This window comes from Mastacembelus armatus, chromosome 5 (genome assembly GCF_900324485.2).
Source record: "Mastacembelus armatus chromosome 5, fMasArm1.2, whole genome shotgun sequence".
Classification (NCBI taxonomy): domain Eukaryota; kingdom Metazoa; phylum Chordata; class Actinopteri; order Synbranchiformes; family Mastacembelidae; genus Mastacembelus; species Mastacembelus armatus.
In genome coordinates, this window is record NC_046637.1 from 12,551,521 (window position 1) to 12,570,996 (window position 19,476).

Here is a 19,476-nt window from a genome sequence, read left to right on the forward strand (position 1 = left end):
CGCCTGAATTTCTAAGCCTGGCGTGCGTCTGTGGTGTTGCATTTTATTGTTTAAATCATAACATTTCTATCACATGTTGCTAACAAACCGTTTATGTGCGACTATAAAAACAGTGACAAAAATGTCTGCTTTGTATTGGGTATATATTGCTTTAAATTTAGAAATCATAAAAGGCATATTTTAGGGCACCTACTAAGGTATTAGGGTTTGTTCGATTTATTATTCCCTCGTATCGAGGTCCCTGCGTATCTGCCTGAACGTAACACCCCGCCCTCATGGGCTGTCCAGGACTAACAATGCGCGTCGCCGTCGCCGTCGCCGTCGCCGTTACCGTGAGCGGACCCTGGGACCCTTTCTGACTTACAGGGCATGGCAAAAGTAAACGTGTTACAGTGTCTGTTGTCCATAGCCTCAGTAACATCCTAGAAACATTAATAAAGTTGCGAAACAGACAGGCACGTTTAACGTTAATGTGCACGCAGTGCAGCCTGTAGCCTGTTGCCTTGACAACTGTATCTATGAAACAGACCCCCGGTGTCACACCCGCGGACACGTGACACGGAAAAACAAACTCGTGACAGTTCGTTACTACACAGTTTTCACAACGGTGAAGTTTGTTAGTTATATACGGGATCTTAAAAGACATCTGGTAACGTATTGTGCGTGTCTTTTTTGTCGTTTTTACTACAAAACCGATGTTACTGTTCTGCAACTTAAACCTTTGGCCCAGACTGATATAACGCTAATGCATAGTAACACTAGAAAGCCAGATCGACCTAGACAGATCAGGGTCGCATCTGCTTGTGAAACAAAACACGTCCGCAAAGTTCAGACCAGAGCGGTTCCTTACAGAGTTGGATATAACTGGAACAAAGGGGGGAGACTCAAGGAGCTGAGAATACGGTGCTGAGACACTCATTTTACTGTATGTCTGCTCACTCTTTTCATCCTGTTATTAATCATTTATTGTAACGTTTTCAATCTGTACAGGCACTTGGCAAGAAAATTCCTGAAAATATGGATTCAGAATACCTTTGGCCGAATTCTTCCTCATGAAGCCAAGTAATGTGTTACACTAATTTTACAAAGCTGAGTTGTTGACATAAGAAACGCCCTTTATTTTAAAGCTAGATCACAGTGTTTGGCACTTTCAAATGGCCTATCTGATCCTGAGTTTTCTAAATTAAGGTAACTAATATTTTTCTATGTTGCAGGGCTCACTATAACAGCGTGGTCCTAAGACGAGGCTTTGAAGAATGGAAAGAAGAGTGGTGGACGTCCAGAAGAGCGTGGAGTCTTACAATGCGGGCAGAGTGTCACTACAGGTCAGTATAATGCAAGGCTTTACAAATGGCTCTTTTACTTAAGTACAATAGTGAGGTACCTGTACTTTACATGAGTATTTTCCCCTGACCACTTAGTTGGGAACTACCAGCTTAAACGACCTTAGACCAGTTGAAATAACAAAATGGTACATTTGTATAAGTATTAATATGTAATATGTAATTTATTAAAAAATATATAAGTTTGTTGTACTTTTGATACCTTAAGTTTAACTGAGACCTATAAGGCTACTATACTATATGTAATGCAGTATTTTTTACCTTATTGTATTGGTGGCTGTACTTAAGTGGGGGATCTGAGTACTTATTCCACCACTAAACTTAAAAATCCCATACCTTAATCAGCTGGTGATCAGACAGTGATCACATATGCTAATTATGTATTGTGTGTTTCAGGTATTATGTTTATAACATGGTGTTCCATAGCTGGCGAACATTTTTGTCACTGCAGAGAGAAAAGAAGAGCAAAGTGAAAAAAGCTCAATCATTTGGTATGATTTTACAAATTAGAGCATATATATATATTAGATATCACATGATGTTTTACTGATCACTTATTTGGCTTTTCAACCAGCTGACAGGCAGCGGATGCATTTAGTTTTGGATAAATGGGAGGATTTTATAGAGATGAGACGAATGAAGAAGCGGATGCTGGAATTAGCACTTGAGCAGAACCGACTGGCAACCTTGCAGTAGGTTTTCTATATTTAAAAATTAGACCTACACTCTATTATTTTATGTTTTTTTCCTTTAATGTTCAGCAGGTTATCAGTGTTGTGTTTTTTTCTATGTAGGTCTTCATGGAGTTCGTGGCAGACTAGGCTGCAGCAGTGCCATGAGCTTTACACTTTAGAAGACCAAGCCCTGAAACATTGGGCGCTGACTTTACAGAGAAGGGTAAAGATGTTATCCAACTCATTCATAACTCATGTATTTTCACCTGGATATAAATAGTGATCTCTGTAGTATTTCCTTGTGCCCTGTATGTGATGTTTGCACTACTACTTTTTTGTTTTTTTATAAAGATCTGGCTTCGGTGGAAAGAAATGCACACAGCTGCTTGTTGTCAGAAAGAGAAGGAATCCAAGGCCTCACTTCACTTCATTCACAGACTAAAAATAAAAACATTGCATCAGTGGATTTATTATGTGTCCTGTCGCCAAACAAAGAAAAAGTCACAAGGTGGCTCTCATATACTGTATATTCATCTATTTCTTAATGGTTTTAATCTCAGTTGCTCAGTTTTTTCTTACTGTTCCCTTTCTGATATTTTTAGCTGTGGCTCAACATGCCTGTTATCTCCGCCTGTTGAGGTTTTGTTGGAGTAGATGGAGCAATGTGTTGTATCGCAGATGGAGAGAGGAGGACCGTTTGCAAGCTGCCAGGCATTTAGAAATACAGAGCACCCAACGCAGGGCACTGCAGCGATGGAAAACTTGTATCCTAATCAGTACAAAAAATAAACATGTCGTTCATTTTTATCAAGTGCTTATAAACATCAGGCCATTAGTTTGATTCCTGAGCTCATCAGTAGATTTAACACTATGCAGAGAAGTAACTGAAAGAAACCAGATGGCAAGCCAGCATCACCGTCATCGTTTAATGGTAAAAAACAATAAATGACATAACTACTCTTAAGTATAGAGTCTGATCATTTCATGTACTGATCAGTGCGTGTTCTTGTTTCAGAGTGCTGGATTGCAGGGACTTTCGCTTAACGTCATCTGGAACAAAACACATCGACTGAACAACAATGTGTCTATTCAACATTATAATCAAACTGTAACTGATTAGCACTCACTCTAACATTACATTAGAAGATAAGAACTTGAATTAAAGTTTTCTTTGAAGGTTGAAGTTTCATATTTGTGTTTCTCGTAGATGACAAGTAAGTACTGGAAGCTGTGGCAGGACCGTCTGGAGGAAGCTGAAGACAGGAGTTTTCAACCACTCACAATAATGGCACAGACAAACTACAGGTGCCCTTATCTACTTTTTCATTCCCTGGGATTACTTACATTTGCACTGAGTAAGAGTATTTTGTGTACTTAATTGGGATTTTATTTAAGTAAGTTAAGTGGTGCTACTTAAGTGTCATTTCTCCTGACAGCGCATCCCTTTTGAGCTGGTGTTTTCACTACTGGAGAGAGAAACTTGCTGAAGAGAGACACATACAGGTATTTTTTGAAAAACAGCTTTTTAATTTTCTTATGTTTTCTGGAAATAACTTCTGACCAATTTAGAATTGCCATAGAAACTATGATTGTATTTTTCCGTACACTGTCATTTCATTGATAAAACAATTAATCGGCAAAAAAAAATCAGATTAATCAGCAATGAAAATGATTGCTGCTTATAGCCTAACTTCATAATATCACAGTTTCATTTACAAGGTTTAAACACCTGATGTTAAAATTGGGGTGCAAAAATGAGTGATGTTTGTTATACTCATACATACAGGTTATTTGTAAACTTATAGAAGCCACACTGCTTTTCTGCAGGAGCTGGAGCATTGTGCAGATGTTTGGTTTGCAGAGCGTATGGTGCCTCTGTGTTTTAACTCCTGGGTTGAGTTCACTTTGCAGAGGAGACTATGTAAACACAGGAGCCACAAGGCAGAAGCCTATAATCAGTGAGTTACTGTCCTTTTTCCTCCAGATGTGTGCTGTGATTAATTTCCAAACCAAACAGACTTGACTAGCCTGCTGTCTCCACAGAACATGATTTGTTTGTTCACTGTGTTATCAGGCGCCGTCAGTACGCTTGGGTGTTTTACACCTGGTGGGGACAGTCAGAGAAGCACAAGGAGCAGATGCTTTCTGAACGAATGGTATACCAGCTGTAGATGGAAAGTATATTGTTGATGAAGACAACAAATGTATATCAGACACTGACAGGTAACATGCTGTTATCAGGCGGTTCTTCATGAGGAGCAAGGCCACATGCAGAGAGCCTGGGCTTGCTGGAGACAAAGAAGAGAGCAGCGGATCAATGAGAAGGAAAAACAGAAAGCTTCAGACCATCTGTATCTGCACCGACTTCTCCACAAGACAATGACGCAGTGGAAGGACAACAGTACAGAGATTCGAGACAGGTGAAGGAAACTAAGGGCTGCTGAAGCAATAGATTAGTATGAATACAAGTATATGAGATCTGAGAGAAAATGAGCATGTATTTTTAAAAAATTTTCTTTACATGTCAGGAGAAATCGAGAGCAGCAAGCCTCCCATCAGGTTGACCTGCGCTGCATGAAATGGGCTGTGGAAAGATGGAAAAAGGTGCTTTTTGTTGTCTTTGTCCTGTTAAATCCTCTCCAACTGTTCATAACACTTTAAGTCATCAGTGCTTTTGTCTTATAATTAAAAACCATAGATACTTAGCTGTTTTAATTGCCTTAATTTCAAGGGAATGTTTCTTATGTCTGCTAACAGTTGCAAATCCAAAGATAGTCAGTTTATTATTATTATTATTTATTTTTTATTAGTTTGATAAAGGATCAAATCTTTACATTTTGACAAACTCGAACTATCAAATAATTACCACATTTTTTGGGAAATTATTAAAATGAGAACTTTTCAGATTCAAAAAGGTTTTAATTTTAAATTGATTGAATTTTCTGTTGATTGACTGATCAATTAATCAACTTATCATTACAGATCTATACATTGCCACTGATACCAGCACAAATCTAATATAGAGTTGTTTCTGCTAAGTGTTTTATTAGTGACTCTTTGTGTTTGAGCAGTTTGTTCAGAGTCAGAGAGTGAAGAAAAGCAAGCTGGAGCAAATGCTACGTTATCATGAAGTTAAACTTCTCAAGCGCACCTTTATGGCCTGGAAGGTATGGAAGTGTCAACTACAGACTATATAATGATGTGTTGTTGGATGTTGGGTGAGATAAAGATAATGTGAAAGCTGATACACTATGGTCTGTGCCGATCACAGACACACCATCTACAGATGTCTCACATCTACAGCCTTGCAGAGAAGCTTTACAGACAGCAGACACAGCGCTTCCTCAGGTATTCCCCTTCAATATCTGAAGTCTTGGCTTTCTGAAAATTATAAATGTGTGGTGTTTGTCAGCATTATTAGTCTCAGTGTCAGTAATATCCCTCTTCAGGATGATTCTTTCAGTGTGGAGGGATAACACAGTGCTGCTGTCAGAGGTCCGGCTCATGGAGCAACAAGCACAGAATCACTTTCAGCATGTTGTTCAACTTAAGGTTGTAAAGGCGTTTGTCGCCTGCATTTACTACAAAGCCATTGCAATTATTTTTAAATTTCACTTCCTTGCTCATTACTTTCTTTGGACTAAATCTTTGAAGGTGTTTCTTGCTTGGAGAAAAGCATCAACACTTGCAGTGTCAAAGCGTCACCAGCAGGAGGAAGCAGTCAACAAAGCTCAGAGGTCAATAAATCAAGGTAACAACATAATTCCTGATAGTTTCACCTCTATTTCTGTGATAACAAATTTAACTTTATTCATGTTACTGTCACTTCCCATCGCACTTTTAACATGATGTTTTGTATGTTCAGTGCGACTGCTACAATCTTTTACACGGTGGAGGAAACAGACCAGAGAGGCTCAGAGAGAGAGGATGTGTATGGAAAAAGCGAGACAGCACCATAACTCCAAAGTCCTCTCCAAAGCACTAAAAGCATGGAATAAGCATCACTACCAGTATCGGAAATACAAGGTGTGTACTTCATCCTCCCTACACTGTTCTAAAAATCCACATGTTGTGACATGCATTCATAAAATTGTGATCTGATTTTGTAGATGATGAAACGACAAGGAATCTTGTTGCTGAGATTAAAGATGTATCAGACCTACTTTGAAGAGTGGAAAATTAAGGTTTGTTGAAAAGAAGCACTCTGGTAATTTTACACTTTAAACTTTATAACTTTTCTTGAGGAGTATTACTCACCCAGTGAAAATTCAATTCAATTCAATTCAATTTTATTTGTATAGCGCCAAATCACAATACAAATCATCTCAAGGCACTTTACAAAAACTAAAACTAAAAACCCAACAATTCCCTTATGAGCAAGCACTTGGCGACAGTGGAGAGGAAAAACTCCCTTTTAACGGAAGAAAAAACCTCCAGCAGAACCGGGCTCAGTTTGGGCGGCCATCTGCCTCGACCGGTTCGGGTGAATGGCTAGAGCAGAGAGAAAAGAACAGCAACAATAAACAACAGATAGACATTGCAGGTTGGTGGGACCAGTAACTGCACATCAGCGATATACAAGTCCAGGACCAGGGACACCTGCAGAAGGTACAGAGAGAACAGAGAGAGAGGGAGAGAGCACAAACTAGGGCAGAGAGAGAGCACAAGGTTAGTGACATTCAATGGTGGAATATACACGAGGTGGGAGGAGAGGAAGAGAGGGGAGGGGAAGGGAAAGGGGGGCGGGGGGGTTAGGGTAGGGGAGCTCAGTGCACCGATGGTCCTCGGGCAGTCTAGGCCTATAGCAGCATAACTAAGGAATGGTTCAGGGTTACCTGAAGCCAGCCCTAACTATATGCTTTGTGAAAGAGGACGGTTTTAAGTCTATCCTTAAAAGTACAGAGAGTGTCTGCCTCCTGAACCCAGGCTGGGAGCTGGTTCCACAGGAGAGGAGCTTGATAACTAAAGGCTCTGCCTCCCAGTCTGCTTCTGGAAACTCTGGGAACCACAAGTAGACCTGCACTCTGAGAGCGAAGTGGTCTATTGCGATAATATGGAGCTATGAGGTCTTTAAGGTATGAAGGAGCTTGATTATGAAGGGATTTGTATGTGAGAAGAAGAATTTTAAATTCTATTCTATATTTTACAGGGAGCCAATGAAGAGAAGCCAATATAGGAGAAATATGATCTCTCTTGCTAGTTCCGGTCAGGACTCTGGCTGCGGCATTCTGGATTAATTGGAGGCGTTTTATGGAGATATTGGGACATCCAGATAGTAATGAGTTACAGTAATCTAGCCTTGAGGTAACAAATGCATGGACTAGTTTTTCTGCATCATTTTGAGACCGGAAGCTCCTAATTTTGGAAATGTTGCACAGGTGAAAAAATTTGTTTTATGTGTGAGTTAAAGGACATATCCTGGTCAAAAATAACTCCAAGGTTTTTTACAGTAGTGCTGGAGGCCAGGGCTATGCCATCTAGAGTAGCTATAATTTTAGAAAAGTTATTTCTGAGATTTTTTGGACCAAATATAATGACTTCTGTTTTCTCTGAGTTTAAAAGTAAAAAGTTACTGGTCATCCAGGCCTTTATGTCAGTTAGACAGGCTTGAAGTCTGGTTAACTGGTTTGTGTTAACAGGTTTAATAGATAGATACAACTGAGTGTCATCTGCATAGCAGTGGTAATTAATAGAGTGCTTCCTAATGACATAGCCTAGAGGAAGCATGTACAGGGTGAACAGAATTGGTCCTAGCACAGAGCCTTGTGGAACTCCATAACTAACTTTTGTTCGAGTGGAAGGTTCATCATGGACATAAACAAACTGGAATCTGTCCGATAAATAGGATTGGAACCATTTTAACGCTGTTCCTCTGATACCAGTCACATGCTCCAGTCTCTGTAATAAGATGTTGTGGTCAGTGGTGTTGAATGCAGCACTAAGGTCTAGGAGGACAAGTATAGAAACAAGTCCATTATCTGAGGCTAAGAGAAAATCGTTGGTAACTTTTAACAGTGCTGTTTCTGTACTATGATGTGCTCTAAATCCTGATTGAAAATCTTCAAATAGTTCATTCCTGTGTAAGTGGTCTGATAGCTGGTTAGCAACAGCTTTTTCTAGGATTTTAGAAATAAATGGCAGGTTGGATATTGGTCTATAATTAGCCAAGACTCCTGGATCAAGACTAGGCTTTTTGAGTAAAGGTTTGATTACTGCAGTCTTAAAGGCCTGTGGTACGTAGCCTGATACTAGAGATAAATTTACCAAGTCTAATAAAGATGAGTTCATTAATGGCAGGGTGTCTTTAAGCAGTCTAGTCGGGATGGGGTCTAAGAGACACGTTGATGATTTCAATGAAGCAACTACTGATGTAAATTCAGAGAGATCTATGGGAGAGAAGCAGTCTAAACATAACTGAGGTCCTACAGATGATTCAAGAGCTACGGTAGTAGAAGATTCATTTATTGCAGGTATAGGAAGCATGTGCTGAATTTTATCTCTAATAGTTGTGATTTTATTTGTAAAGAAACTCATAAATTCATCACTGCTGAGAGCTAAGGGAACACTGGGCTCAACAGAGCTGTGACCTTTTGTCAGCCTGGCTACAGTGCTGAAAAGAAACCTGGGATTGTTTTTATTTTCCTCTATTAGTGATGAATAGTATGCAGTTCTGGCTTCATGGAGAGCTTTTTTATATGGTGGTAGACTGTTTTTCCAGGCTAGAAAAATTTCCTCTAAGTTTGTGGAACGCCACTTCCTTTCCAGCCTTCGTGATGCCTGCTTTAAGGTACGAATATGTAAATTATACCATGGGGCTAGTCTTCTCTGATTCACTAACTTCTTTTTCAGAGGGGCCACAGAATCAAGCGTTTCACGCAGTGAGGTTACAGCGCTGTCAACAATATGATCAATTTGGTAGGGAGTGGGATTGAAGCAGCTGCCCTCCACTATGTTTATACTTGACATAGATGTAAATAAAGATGGAATCATTTTCTTAAAATTATTAACAGCGTTGTCGGATAAACATCTGCTGTAGTGGAATTTTCTTCCAAATGCTGCATGATCCATCATTTTAAATTCAAAAGTGATTAAAGAATGATCTGACAATAGATGTCTGAAAATAGCTGTATAATATCTTTTCTGGCTGTGGAAGAACTTTGTGAAACAATAATTTGAGAATGAAATAGATGTCGAGTTTAGACTCGCAGACAAATATATGTGGTTTGCAGTGATTTTGGTTTATTGCCTGCTGACAGCTGCAGCACAGACGGAGAGAAGCTAAGCAGACGGAGCAAGCGCTCTGGCACTGGTCCCTCACTCTTCAGGCCAAGGTAACACCTTCTCCTGAGGCCTTACTAGGAAGTTGAGCACAGAACTATACAATTGGTGCTCAGAGGGGTTAATGTGTCTTGATGTCACTTGGTGAACCTGCTGCAGGTGTTGTATGGATGGAGGCTGTGGGTCACAGAGCAGCACAGGAAGCAAGAGCAGGTGGTCAGAGCTGCACAGATCTACAGAGACCGCCTGCTAAGGGAGGGCGTCACATGCATCCTCACATATGCTGCTCACATGAGCGATCTAACAACGAGCCTGGCACAGCACAGCCAAGAGCACGTGGGTATTTGTGAGTGTTTAGTACATTCTGTCATTTCAGACATCATGTGTTTTATTCTGGCTGTGTTCTGCAGAGATCACGTCATCTCCAGAGAGTTGTTAAAAGATGTGCTATGCGGTGGAAGCAGCGGGCGTTGTGTAAACCACATGGAGAGAAAGAAGTTAAAGGGAAACCAAAAAGGAGTGTAACCTTCTGCTTGACAACACCTGAACCTATGAGCATTTCCACATCTGACTCAACTGGAGATGGAGCGCTTAGCAAATTGTGAGTCTGTAACCTCAGCAGGCTGAGTCTGTGTTCATTGTTCTGTGAACATAATGACTCAGGCTTACAGGGTTTGTCTCTTTTTATTTTTTCCCCAGGCTTCCTGCACATATGCCTCGACGTCAGCCACGCCGCTGTGAGGAACTGTTTGAGTCTCCACTCACTCTTTTGCCACAGAAAGGGTAACGCATTTATGACTGAACTGATGTAATTTTTTTCCATTTTTGATTCTAGATTTTGTATTCTTACTCATATATTCTCATATTTAAAAAAAACTCAATTGAAGCATCATGCTAAAACATTTCAAAATCAGTGACAGTGGTTTTTGCTTTGTTTTTTTCCTAGAACCCAACAGCAGTCTGCCATCACTAGCACTGAAGCAGCTTCACAAATACAAAATCCCTCATTGAAATCTTGTCTCCTTCCTACCAAAGTCCCATTTACAACCACACATCAGAGCACCATCTCATCTACCGTGTCACCTTTGGAACCTTGCATGCCAACTGTTGACTCTCCCCAGGGAACTTCAAACCGAGATCTTCTTTTGCCTCCATCTGCATTCATGAGCACTGCAACCCAAATTACTGTAAGAATTCTCTATTTAACTTAGATATTTATCTGTAAGCATTCATGGGCGGCTGTGGCTCAGGAGGTAGAGCAGGTCGACCATGAGGGTTGGTTGTTCGGTCAGTCCACAGGCTGAAGTGTCCTTGGGCAAGACACTGAACCCCAAGTTGCCCCCAGTGGCTGTTCCACTGTTGTATGAATGTGTGAGTGTTTGTGTGAGCGAGTGGGTGAATGAACTAATAGTGTAAAAGCGCTTTGAGTACACTTGGGTGTAGAAAAGCACTATACAAGTATAAGACCATTTACCACTCACTGTGAAACTCAGATATTGTCTCTCTTCTTTTCCAAGTTGGGAAAGATCAGCAGCTCAGCTCCAGGAGATTCTCCACTTTTCACACCATTTAAGCATCTATCATCAATACATCCAGGTATGGTAAATGCTCTTAATTTTTTATTGTTCCATGCTTGGATTTTAAGAGCATCTTATACACCATGGTCAACTGTTTTGATGCTTCTTCAAGAGACACATCTGAGAGTATTCAGTGGAGAGACGCAGGTTTCTCGTGTAGAAAATGCAGCAGATGATCCAGCTTCAGCTCTGACAAGAGAACTGCTGAACATTCAGGTGGACATGAAGATGTTCCAACAGGACAGGAAGCAGCTTCGGTAAGAAAGAATGAAAAGACATTTTTTCATTATTATATATATATATTATTTTTTTAGGTTTTGAATGTGTTGTTTGCATGATAATTAAGGTTTGAGTGTATGTGAATCCGTTCAGGTCATGGCAAAAACTAAAAGAGGTGTTACAAAGTTGGCTGCAGACCAGTGGAAAGGAAGAGCAAATGGGGAAAAATGACATTTGTCAAGAACTGATGGAGGTTGGTAAATAAAGATAATTTTGACAATGGTTTTAGTTCTTCTGGAAAGCAATCAATATTTAATTTGTAAAAAATACATTTTGGTATGATGCACATATGTATGTGTGATGAGTCACAGTAATGCACATAACTTCTCATGAATGCATCTATAAATAAATAGATATAACACAATAGTAAGAAAAATGTACTGTGTTTGGCTAATTACCTAACACTTTAACCTAGCTGAGTTGGTCATTGCTCAGCCAGAGTTTATGCACTTCTATTCTGTGATAAATGGAAATACATTCACCCATCTGAATCACTCTGCCACTGCCAAGTTACCTCAAGGTAACTTTCCAAATTACTTACACAGATTGCTTCAATTTTGCATCCATTCTTCTTTGGCCTTATTTGAACAGTAAATCTCTGGCTGTGCATTCAGAAATCACATAAGGGGAAACTTTGAAGTCACAGGTCATGTGGTGATGTTTTTGATGTTGACAGCTGGAGGAACGCATCAACAGGCTTTCTGCTACCCTGGCAAAACAAAAACCAACAATGCTGCTGTACGCAGAGAGGATCCAACATTTACAGACTGTTCTCCATACTTCAGGAGTTTTTTTTCTCCATCAAAAAACAGAAGAGATGGAAACACACAATTCCATGTTTACAACATGACAGGAAACAGTGCCGATCCTCCCGCTCTCTCAAAGCAATTCATCCCAATGTGTGGATTGTTTCGACTGTACATGTGCAACCCACAATCGCATGTTTTAAAACTTTACTAAGACTGACTGAACGAGAAAACAGTTGACAAATATTTTGTTTTTTAATTGATCTTTCATACCTCTACTGCATTGTGTTTGTGAGGAAAAAAATTCTAGTTAAATGTCAAGGTTTTGCTATTCTCCAGTAACATTAAAGTTAAGTATTTTACAACAGCCTTCACCTCTATGTCTACACTTTAAATCTACAAAAATGTTTCATAGGGGTCGTCCTTGTGGCAGATGGTGCTAAATATTTTCCATATGTGTACAAAAAGTGATTTTAGTGTTTTCAGGGGAGCTGCCCTTACGCAATAGGTTTTCTATTTCCCCATTAGTACCAGTGCCTCTAAAACTCTGGAAGATCTATGCAGGAAAATTTGATATTTCAGTCTAACAGAAAGAAAGCTGTTGCACTCTACTGACTGTATAACACAGATCTCCCTGAATTTTTGATTTACAACAGACCACAATGCGAGGGGTTTATTCTATTTTACTCTTTTTCATCTTTGTCTGCTGTATCAGGGGTAAGTTGTTATTGAACTAGTTTATGTAAATTATTTTTTTATGCTTGTACTGAATCTCATTGGGTTTTTGAATGTTTTCTAGATTTTCTTTTGATTTGTTGATTTTGACATTCAATTGTTGCTGGCAAAGTATTGTCTTTGTTTTATAGAAAATTGTGCTTTTCAGAGCACTGTTAAAAAAAATTTACATTAACAACATAAAATTATTTCATGGTTTGTTAATATTGATTAACAAATGCTCAGAAATTTTTAAACACAGATATGTGTCAAGCTGACAAATACCAAAAATCAGCACCAGATGATTTTACTTTTGTGTCTGGCTCTCATGGGTTGATTATATAAATGATTTTTTGCATGGCAGCTAAGAAGATGCGGTGGTGCACAGTGTCAGATCCTGAACAAAGGAAGTGTGCAGAACTAGCTAAAGCTCTGGTCTCAGTGCTGCCTCAAGCTGCTGTGGCAGCTTTTGCCAGACTCTCATGCATACGAGCATCCAGCACGACCGACTGCATCGATAGGATCAGGGTGAGCCATCTTTCATCTTAGATTTAACATCATAAAGTTAGCTGAAGTCATTGTAGCAAATAACAGAGCTAGGGACTACTGAAATTAATGGCAAAGTGAAGGAAGCTGCAGAGTTAAATTCTTAATTTTCAAAGTTTGTTGAATATCAGTGTGGATCAGTACAATTAAAGAACTCTAACTTTTGTTAAAACCAACACTTTGATATGTAGCTGTCATTTGCCTTTTAAGGAGAAGGGAAACGTCCAGGAGGTATTGAGTATTTTTCCCATAGTACAGTTTTTTGACTGTTATTTCAAAATGCAAAGAATCTTTGCTCTTGGGACCTGCTACCCAGGTTTTGAATTTGGAGGCCTCGAAAGGAAATCCCACCAAACACAATCCAGATTTTAAAGGATTTTCATGTTAGTAGTACAGTACATTTAAACATAAAATATTTTAAATCAATGCTGCAACCACACAAATGTATAATGAATGAACTCTGAAAGCATATGACCTCTGACAGAACATCACCAAATGGTCTGCTTTGAGTTATTATTCTTTGTTTCAGGGAAACCGTGCTGATATAGTGACGTTAGATGCAGGAGAACTTTATTCTGCTGTGAAGCAATTCGGCCTAGTTCCTATTGCCAAGGAGATATACAGTGACGGTAGGTATACTTTTACATTTCAGCACTATAGTGCCTGGGTCAGTATACCTGCCTGTATATGTTTGTCTGTGTCTGCGTTGCAGGGGGCTGCCTGCTGTCTGTGGCTGTGGTGAGAAACAGCAGCCTGGACATACGATCCCTGCAGGGCCACAGGAGTTGTCACAGTGGTGTTCGATGGACAGCTGGATGGAGCCTTCCACTCGGCTTCCTGTTGTCCAGAAACTACTTGAGCTGGTCAAAGGAGCAGCCACTTAGTCAGGGTAATGAGGATATTACCAGCAGGCACAAGTGAAAACAGTACAACATGGAGGTGTGCTCTTTTTTTCCTTTTGTTTTCTCCACCTTGACTTATGTTCCTCTTCTGAAGCAGATGTCAGTACCTTTTTCAGTGCCAGCTGTGTTCCTGGAGCTTCTGCCATGGCACCTTCTCTGTGCGCTCTGTGTCAAGGCCAGAAGTCTTACATTCGGCAAAAGAATTACCACTGCGAAACATCCCACAGCGAGCCTTTCTACAACAGCCACGGAGCCCTCAGGTCAGGCTTAACAAAATACCTACAAGCTCTTGAATCAGAAAAGCGTGTATACTGTATTTCAAACATGTCACATGACACACAATGACTTTTTCCTGGTAACTCTGTCACAGATGTCTTAGAAGTGGGACAGGGGATGTTGCATTTGTGGACCATTTAGTTCTTGCAAGTATTGAAGGTAAACTATATTTTGCAATGGATCTACTTCAGTAGTATCTTACTAGTCCTTAATTTTGTTACAGTTAAAACCTTTGGTACAGCATTTTTACATCCTATGCATCCAATGTTCCCTCTTTCAGACCAGCCAGAGCAAATTGTTCCACACATCGCTCTCTTTGAATTTCCTGTGAAATCATGTTCTGCCACTCCAAGTGGTTAATGCAGAACTCATCAAGCCGACTGAAAAACGACAGACTCAAAACTTAACACCGAATTTCAGGAGAGCTATGTCCATGCAAACATTATTTTAACAATGGACACCTTTATATAATCAATATATTAGTACATAACATATCATCCAGTTCAAAATTAGTTCAATACAATACATTTGGACTATATTATCAAATGTTGACACCCACAAATGTTGAATTTACACAATATTCTGCTGAACCTAAGTACCTCTTTTTTTTTAAACAACTATCATTATTTGCTTTTCCACCCCTTTTTTATTTTCTCTTTCCTCTCAGACAGTGAGATCGATGACTTCAGGCTGCTGTGTACTGATGGGACACAGGCTCCTCTCAGCCACTACAGAAGCTGTAATCTGGGACGTGGTCCAGGAGGTGGTACGGTCACCAGGTCTAACTTTCGCAAGGTTGCCCGCAAATTCCTAGCAACCACACAGGTAAACTATTTTTTCAGTGTTTCAAGTTTTCAATTTTTGTTTCTCTGTTCCATATCCATAGCTATACCTTTATCCCTTTTTCTTATTAATCAATATTCCTCCTTATTCTTCATGATTCTTTAGACCATGTTTGGTAAACAAGGAAGAGAGAGGCAGCGCTTCCAACTCTTCAACTCATCGACTTTTGGGGAAAACAATCTTCTCTTCAAAGATGTGACAGATAAACTAGCTGTCCTTCCAGATGGCATAGACATCATTCAAGTGCTGGGTCTGGATTATGTGACCCTCCTCAAAGGTCTTGGACATGAAGGTGGTTATCCTTACTGAATGTGTGGTTGTTAATTTTAATATTTAAAACAGACAGTGAGTTAATGCCGTTATTAAACCTGTATGTGTGCAGGAAGTTCACTCGAGGACAGTGTTGTGCGGTGGTGCTGCATCAGCTCTGCAGAGCAGAAGAAATGTGAGCAGTGGGCTCTCAGTATCAAATCAGACCCTCTGGTGTGTGTTAGCGCAGTCTCAATGCGTGACTGTATCAAAAAAATTAAGGTAGGTCATATAAAGGGCAAAATATGAAAATATTGCACTGAATGACTATACTATACAAAATCCAACCAGCTGTATTGTACCAACTCCAATCTCAACATTAACTGGTGCGTTTTACTACAGAGGGATGAGGTGGATGCTGTTTCACTGGATGCAACTCACTCATTCATCGCAGGGAAATGTGGTCTTGCCCCTGTAGTAACAGAATATTATGGTAAGAACACATTCTTCATCCTCAAAACCATGCATAAGTTTCATGCAGTGGTAAATGCAGCTGTGCTCAGGCAGAAACCAAATAGTGTTCATTCTTAGCTGTTGAGGTAACTCAGTACAGAAATGTGTTGCTGACAAAACACCTGCACTAAGATGTTTAGAAATCTGGATAACATTATGACGTAAGCAGGGATATGAACTACCAGGTTTTTCTCCATATAAACCCCATATCCTGAAACCCCCAGTGAACCAGTGTAAGAGTCAAAACTGTGATACAAGCATGAAAATGTACTCATAAATGGATTGTTTCTGGGACTTTTTGGAAACTCAGTGAGTAATTGATAAGGAAAGTAATTGTTAGCTGTAGTCCTAGTTTGTATTACGCTGTGTTGTCTTGGTTTTTTTCCAGGTGGAAAATGTGTACCTGCTGAAGGATCAACCCACTTAGAGACTGACGGTAAAATGAACAGAACAAAAAACACACGTCAGTACATAACCAGCTTGCAATATTCTTGGAAGCTGATGTGATTAGTGTCGCTAAATTAAAACCACCTCTCTCCTCAGTGTTGCCCTCAGTGGTGGGTGTGGCCGTGGCAAAGCGCTCCAGCAGAAACGTATTCCTCGGGAAACTTGGAGGGCGTCGCTCCTGTCACAGCCACATGTTCAGCCCTGCAGGCTGGCTACTGCCATACAGACACACGTTAAGCCTGGAGCATAACAGCAGCTCCCCCTGTGATCCAAACCATGGTACTGTTCCAAACCATTCATTCAGATTCCTGCATAAAAAGTTTGAACTTACCCACTTATTCAACTTAATACCTACACTGATTATAATGGTTACACCGGTGTCTCTCAGTGTACACCTTACTCCTGATTTCTTGTCTTATTGGCACTGTGAATTTTATTCACCATTGCATTAACCCTCTAACTACTGTATAGCGTTTTTGTTTTCTTAGTGTACAGCCAGGTGTTTTGGAAAGGCTGTCTGCCTGGCTCTCAGGGGAATCTCTGTAAAGTGTGTATGGGAGGCAACGAGGAGGCGTCAACCAAACGCTGTGCTGACAACCACAATGAGCGTTACTATGGCAACATGGGGGCTTTAAGGTGTGAGCGGTGGCTTAACCACAGTTTCCTATTCATCTATGATGGTTCAATGAAATTACAAATAGCATATTTTCTTCATTAACTTCAGCATCATTACCACAGCTCCTGTTTTATCATAGTTAAAAGAAATAATATTTTAAGTTAATGTATTGAACTTTTAGCAAACACAATTACAGAACAACATTGTGACTTATGTTTCTGGTTATTTGGCACATTTCCTATATAAGCTTCATTTTTATATGAATATCTCAAACATGGGGCAAACAAACAAGACTGTGTTGCTGCTGCTAGAGCTAGGCCTAATTTCTAAGAACTGACCCTCAAATATTTTTTTTATTATTCACAGGTGTCTGGTAGGAGATCCCAGTGGGAAAAGCTATGGAGATGTTGCCTTTCTTGAGCAGCACAACCTTCAGGCGAACATCCTCAGTGAGATATTCAAGATAAAGTTTTGACTTGAACTCATCAGATACACGTTTATTAATTTTACAATACGCTTTTGATATGTTGTACTTCAGGTTTGAGCTCCACTGGTTGGGCAAACGGGTGGACACCATCAGATTTTGAATTGCTGTGCGGTGATGGTCGTCGGGTCCCATTGTCAGAGTGGGAGAGGTGTAACCTTGGGGTCATCCCTCCGAACACCATCATGACACGACCAGTGCTCACCGCACGAGTGTACGACTTCCTCATGAAGTCACAGGTAGTTTTTTCAAAACTTTCTATGTCTGACAGATTTATAGGACAGGTTTATTTCTCATTACAATTTCATAGATAAAAATTTATTTCAACAAAACATTTCATGTAGTCAAAAAGACAAATTTCTGAAATGTTGACCATAAAAGTAAAATAATGTAATTAAGTTTACAATAAGTAAACAAGGCTACAAATCTACATTTTTTGTTTCGTTTTTTTTTTTTTTTCATTTTTTGTAAAGTGCCTTAATTTGATTGTATTATGTATTATATTGTATTATTTGAGGCTATACAAATAAAACTGAATTTAATTGAATTACATTTAAAGTATTTTTTTCATTATAGGAAACTTTGGCAGTAAACACAGAATTCAAGCTCTTCGAGTCTCAGCAATATGGAGAAAGTGATCTGCTATTTAAAGACGCAACACAGTGTTTGGTTCACACAAGCCACATGGACTACCGTTCCATCCTCGGGGAGGAGTTTTACACTCAGGCAGAAACTGTCTTCAACTGCACACATTCAGGTATGACCAGAATCATGCACACAGACCTGTCATATATCTCAATAATAAAAATTAAAAAGATTAATCTTTCTCATAATGATACCTTTCCTCACAACAGATATCTTAGAGTTTTGCAACCAGGATGTGTGCAGCATTTTCTAATGGACACACAGAATGAAACACCGTTTTCATGTGGTTCAACCTTTCGGCCATATATTTGTTTCTGAAGACTGCAAACCATCTCTGGTATCATGATGTTCACACAAAAACTGTTGAATGAATGGTTAGGCACAACAAGAGTTGAGATTACGTGGAACCTGCCAACAATTCGAACATTTTTCATCAGTCATTACTTTTACTTTCACTCTTGCAACTTGCAGATGCCATTATAACTCAAACTGACGAACTGTTTATAACCTGTCTCTTTCAAAGACACAAATCATTTTCAAGCTTAAAAATAAATATTTAACAGTATCTCAGCAAAATCTCACACGTAATACCTGAGATAACATTTAGCACTGTAATTACTGTCTTACTACGCAGAGGTGAATAAACACACAAGGAATCCTGCAACAGATGTGATATAAATTTCTGTAGAATGGGAAAATATATTCATGTGTAAATGTATCTCGGTTTCATCTAACTTCTTAACTGTTTATCCAGGGCAGTTATTTTACCCTATATGTTCATAAATGTTTCGATGGAGTAGAATTGTAATATATACAGTGCAGTACAATATAAAAGTTTTAGGCTGTAAATGTGTAGATTCTTATCCAGTATGCAATAGATGACGGAGGTGTTTGAACAGTCCCAAAGCATAAGAGCTTAGTCCTTAAGGACTATTATCAGCTACAACAAGGAGTCCCGCAACAGAAGGCCCCTTATCACAGCATTGTGGAGTCAGTCTGGAATTGTATGAAAAGACAAAAGACACTGTGACAGACTAAATCCACAGTATTGATCATTTTGGACCAGACTTCATGCAACATACCTTGAAGTCCACTGAGGAGAACTAATGATGTTTTAGAGGCTGGAGAGACAAAACACTGATTGGATGTAGTTTTTTGTTGTTTACTGCACTTTGTATGAAGTTAAATGATAAATAAAAACTACTATTATGTTACTATTATTATTTTTTATTTTTTATTTTATTTTTGATCAACCTCCGATGACCATGCCTCCCTTCCCTGAGGACGATCACAGCAAACTCCTACAGAAAATCACTATGCTGGAAACTAAAGTGCAAAGGTTAG

At 39.5% G+C, this 19,476-nt stretch overlaps 2 protein-coding genes across 3 annotated transcripts; both read left to right on the plus strand.

Annotated features, from left to right (window-relative positions):
- The first annotated feature begins 334 nt into the window (after positions 1 to 334).
- Positions 335 to 12,264, plus strand: sfi1 (SFI1 centrin binding protein). The gene is made up of 31 exons (XM_026306794.1): positions 335 to 903; positions 991 to 1,062; positions 1,215 to 1,325; positions 1,740 to 1,834; positions 1,918 to 2,035; positions 2,138 to 2,240; positions 2,369 to 2,525; positions 2,620 to 2,781; positions 2,878 to 2,948; positions 3,033 to 3,125; positions 3,225 to 3,322; positions 3,454 to 3,520; positions 3,845 to 3,975; positions 4,092 to 4,173; positions 4,259 to 4,437; positions 4,546 to 4,621; positions 5,089 to 5,184; positions 5,289 to 5,365; positions 5,467 to 5,569; positions 5,672 to 5,768; positions 5,883 to 6,043; positions 6,127 to 6,201; positions 9,274 to 9,348; positions 9,455 to 9,631; positions 9,706 to 9,896; positions 9,995 to 10,078; positions 10,242 to 10,482; positions 10,813 to 10,891; positions 10,985 to 11,129; positions 11,245 to 11,344; positions 11,828 to 12,264. The coding sequence occupies exons 1-31, from the start codon at positions 746 to 748 to the stop codon at positions 11,999 to 12,001; spliced, it is 3,648 nt and encodes a 1,215-aa protein (XP_026162579.1). The 5' UTR covers positions 335 to 745; the 3' UTR covers positions 12,002 to 12,264.
- A 150-nt stretch (positions 12,265 to 12,414) lies between these two features.
- On the plus strand, positions 12,415 to 19,346 carry sxph (saxiphilin). 2 transcript variants are annotated; one of them, XM_026306795.2, is made up of 17 exons: positions 12,415 to 12,614; positions 12,976 to 13,139; positions 13,687 to 13,786; positions 13,870 to 14,046; positions 14,157 to 14,319; positions 14,430 to 14,494; positions 15,003 to 15,160; positions 15,284 to 15,470; positions 15,561 to 15,709; positions 15,830 to 15,920; positions 16,329 to 16,403; positions 16,484 to 16,666; positions 16,876 to 17,023; positions 17,370 to 17,452; positions 17,542 to 17,726; positions 18,064 to 18,244; positions 18,342 to 19,346. In XM_026306795.2, the coding sequence occupies exons 1-17, from the start codon at positions 12,560 to 12,562 to the stop codon at positions 18,383 to 18,385; spliced, it is 2,208 nt and encodes a 735-aa protein (XP_026162580.1). In that variant the 5' UTR covers positions 12,415 to 12,559; the 3' UTR covers positions 18,386 to 19,346. The 2 variants fall into 2 exon arrangements, with proteins under 2 accessions (XP_026162580.1, XP_026162581.1); XM_026306796.2 differs by having other exon boundaries at positions 16,329 to 16,376.
- The last annotated feature ends 130 nt before the right edge of the window (positions 19,347 to 19,476 follow it).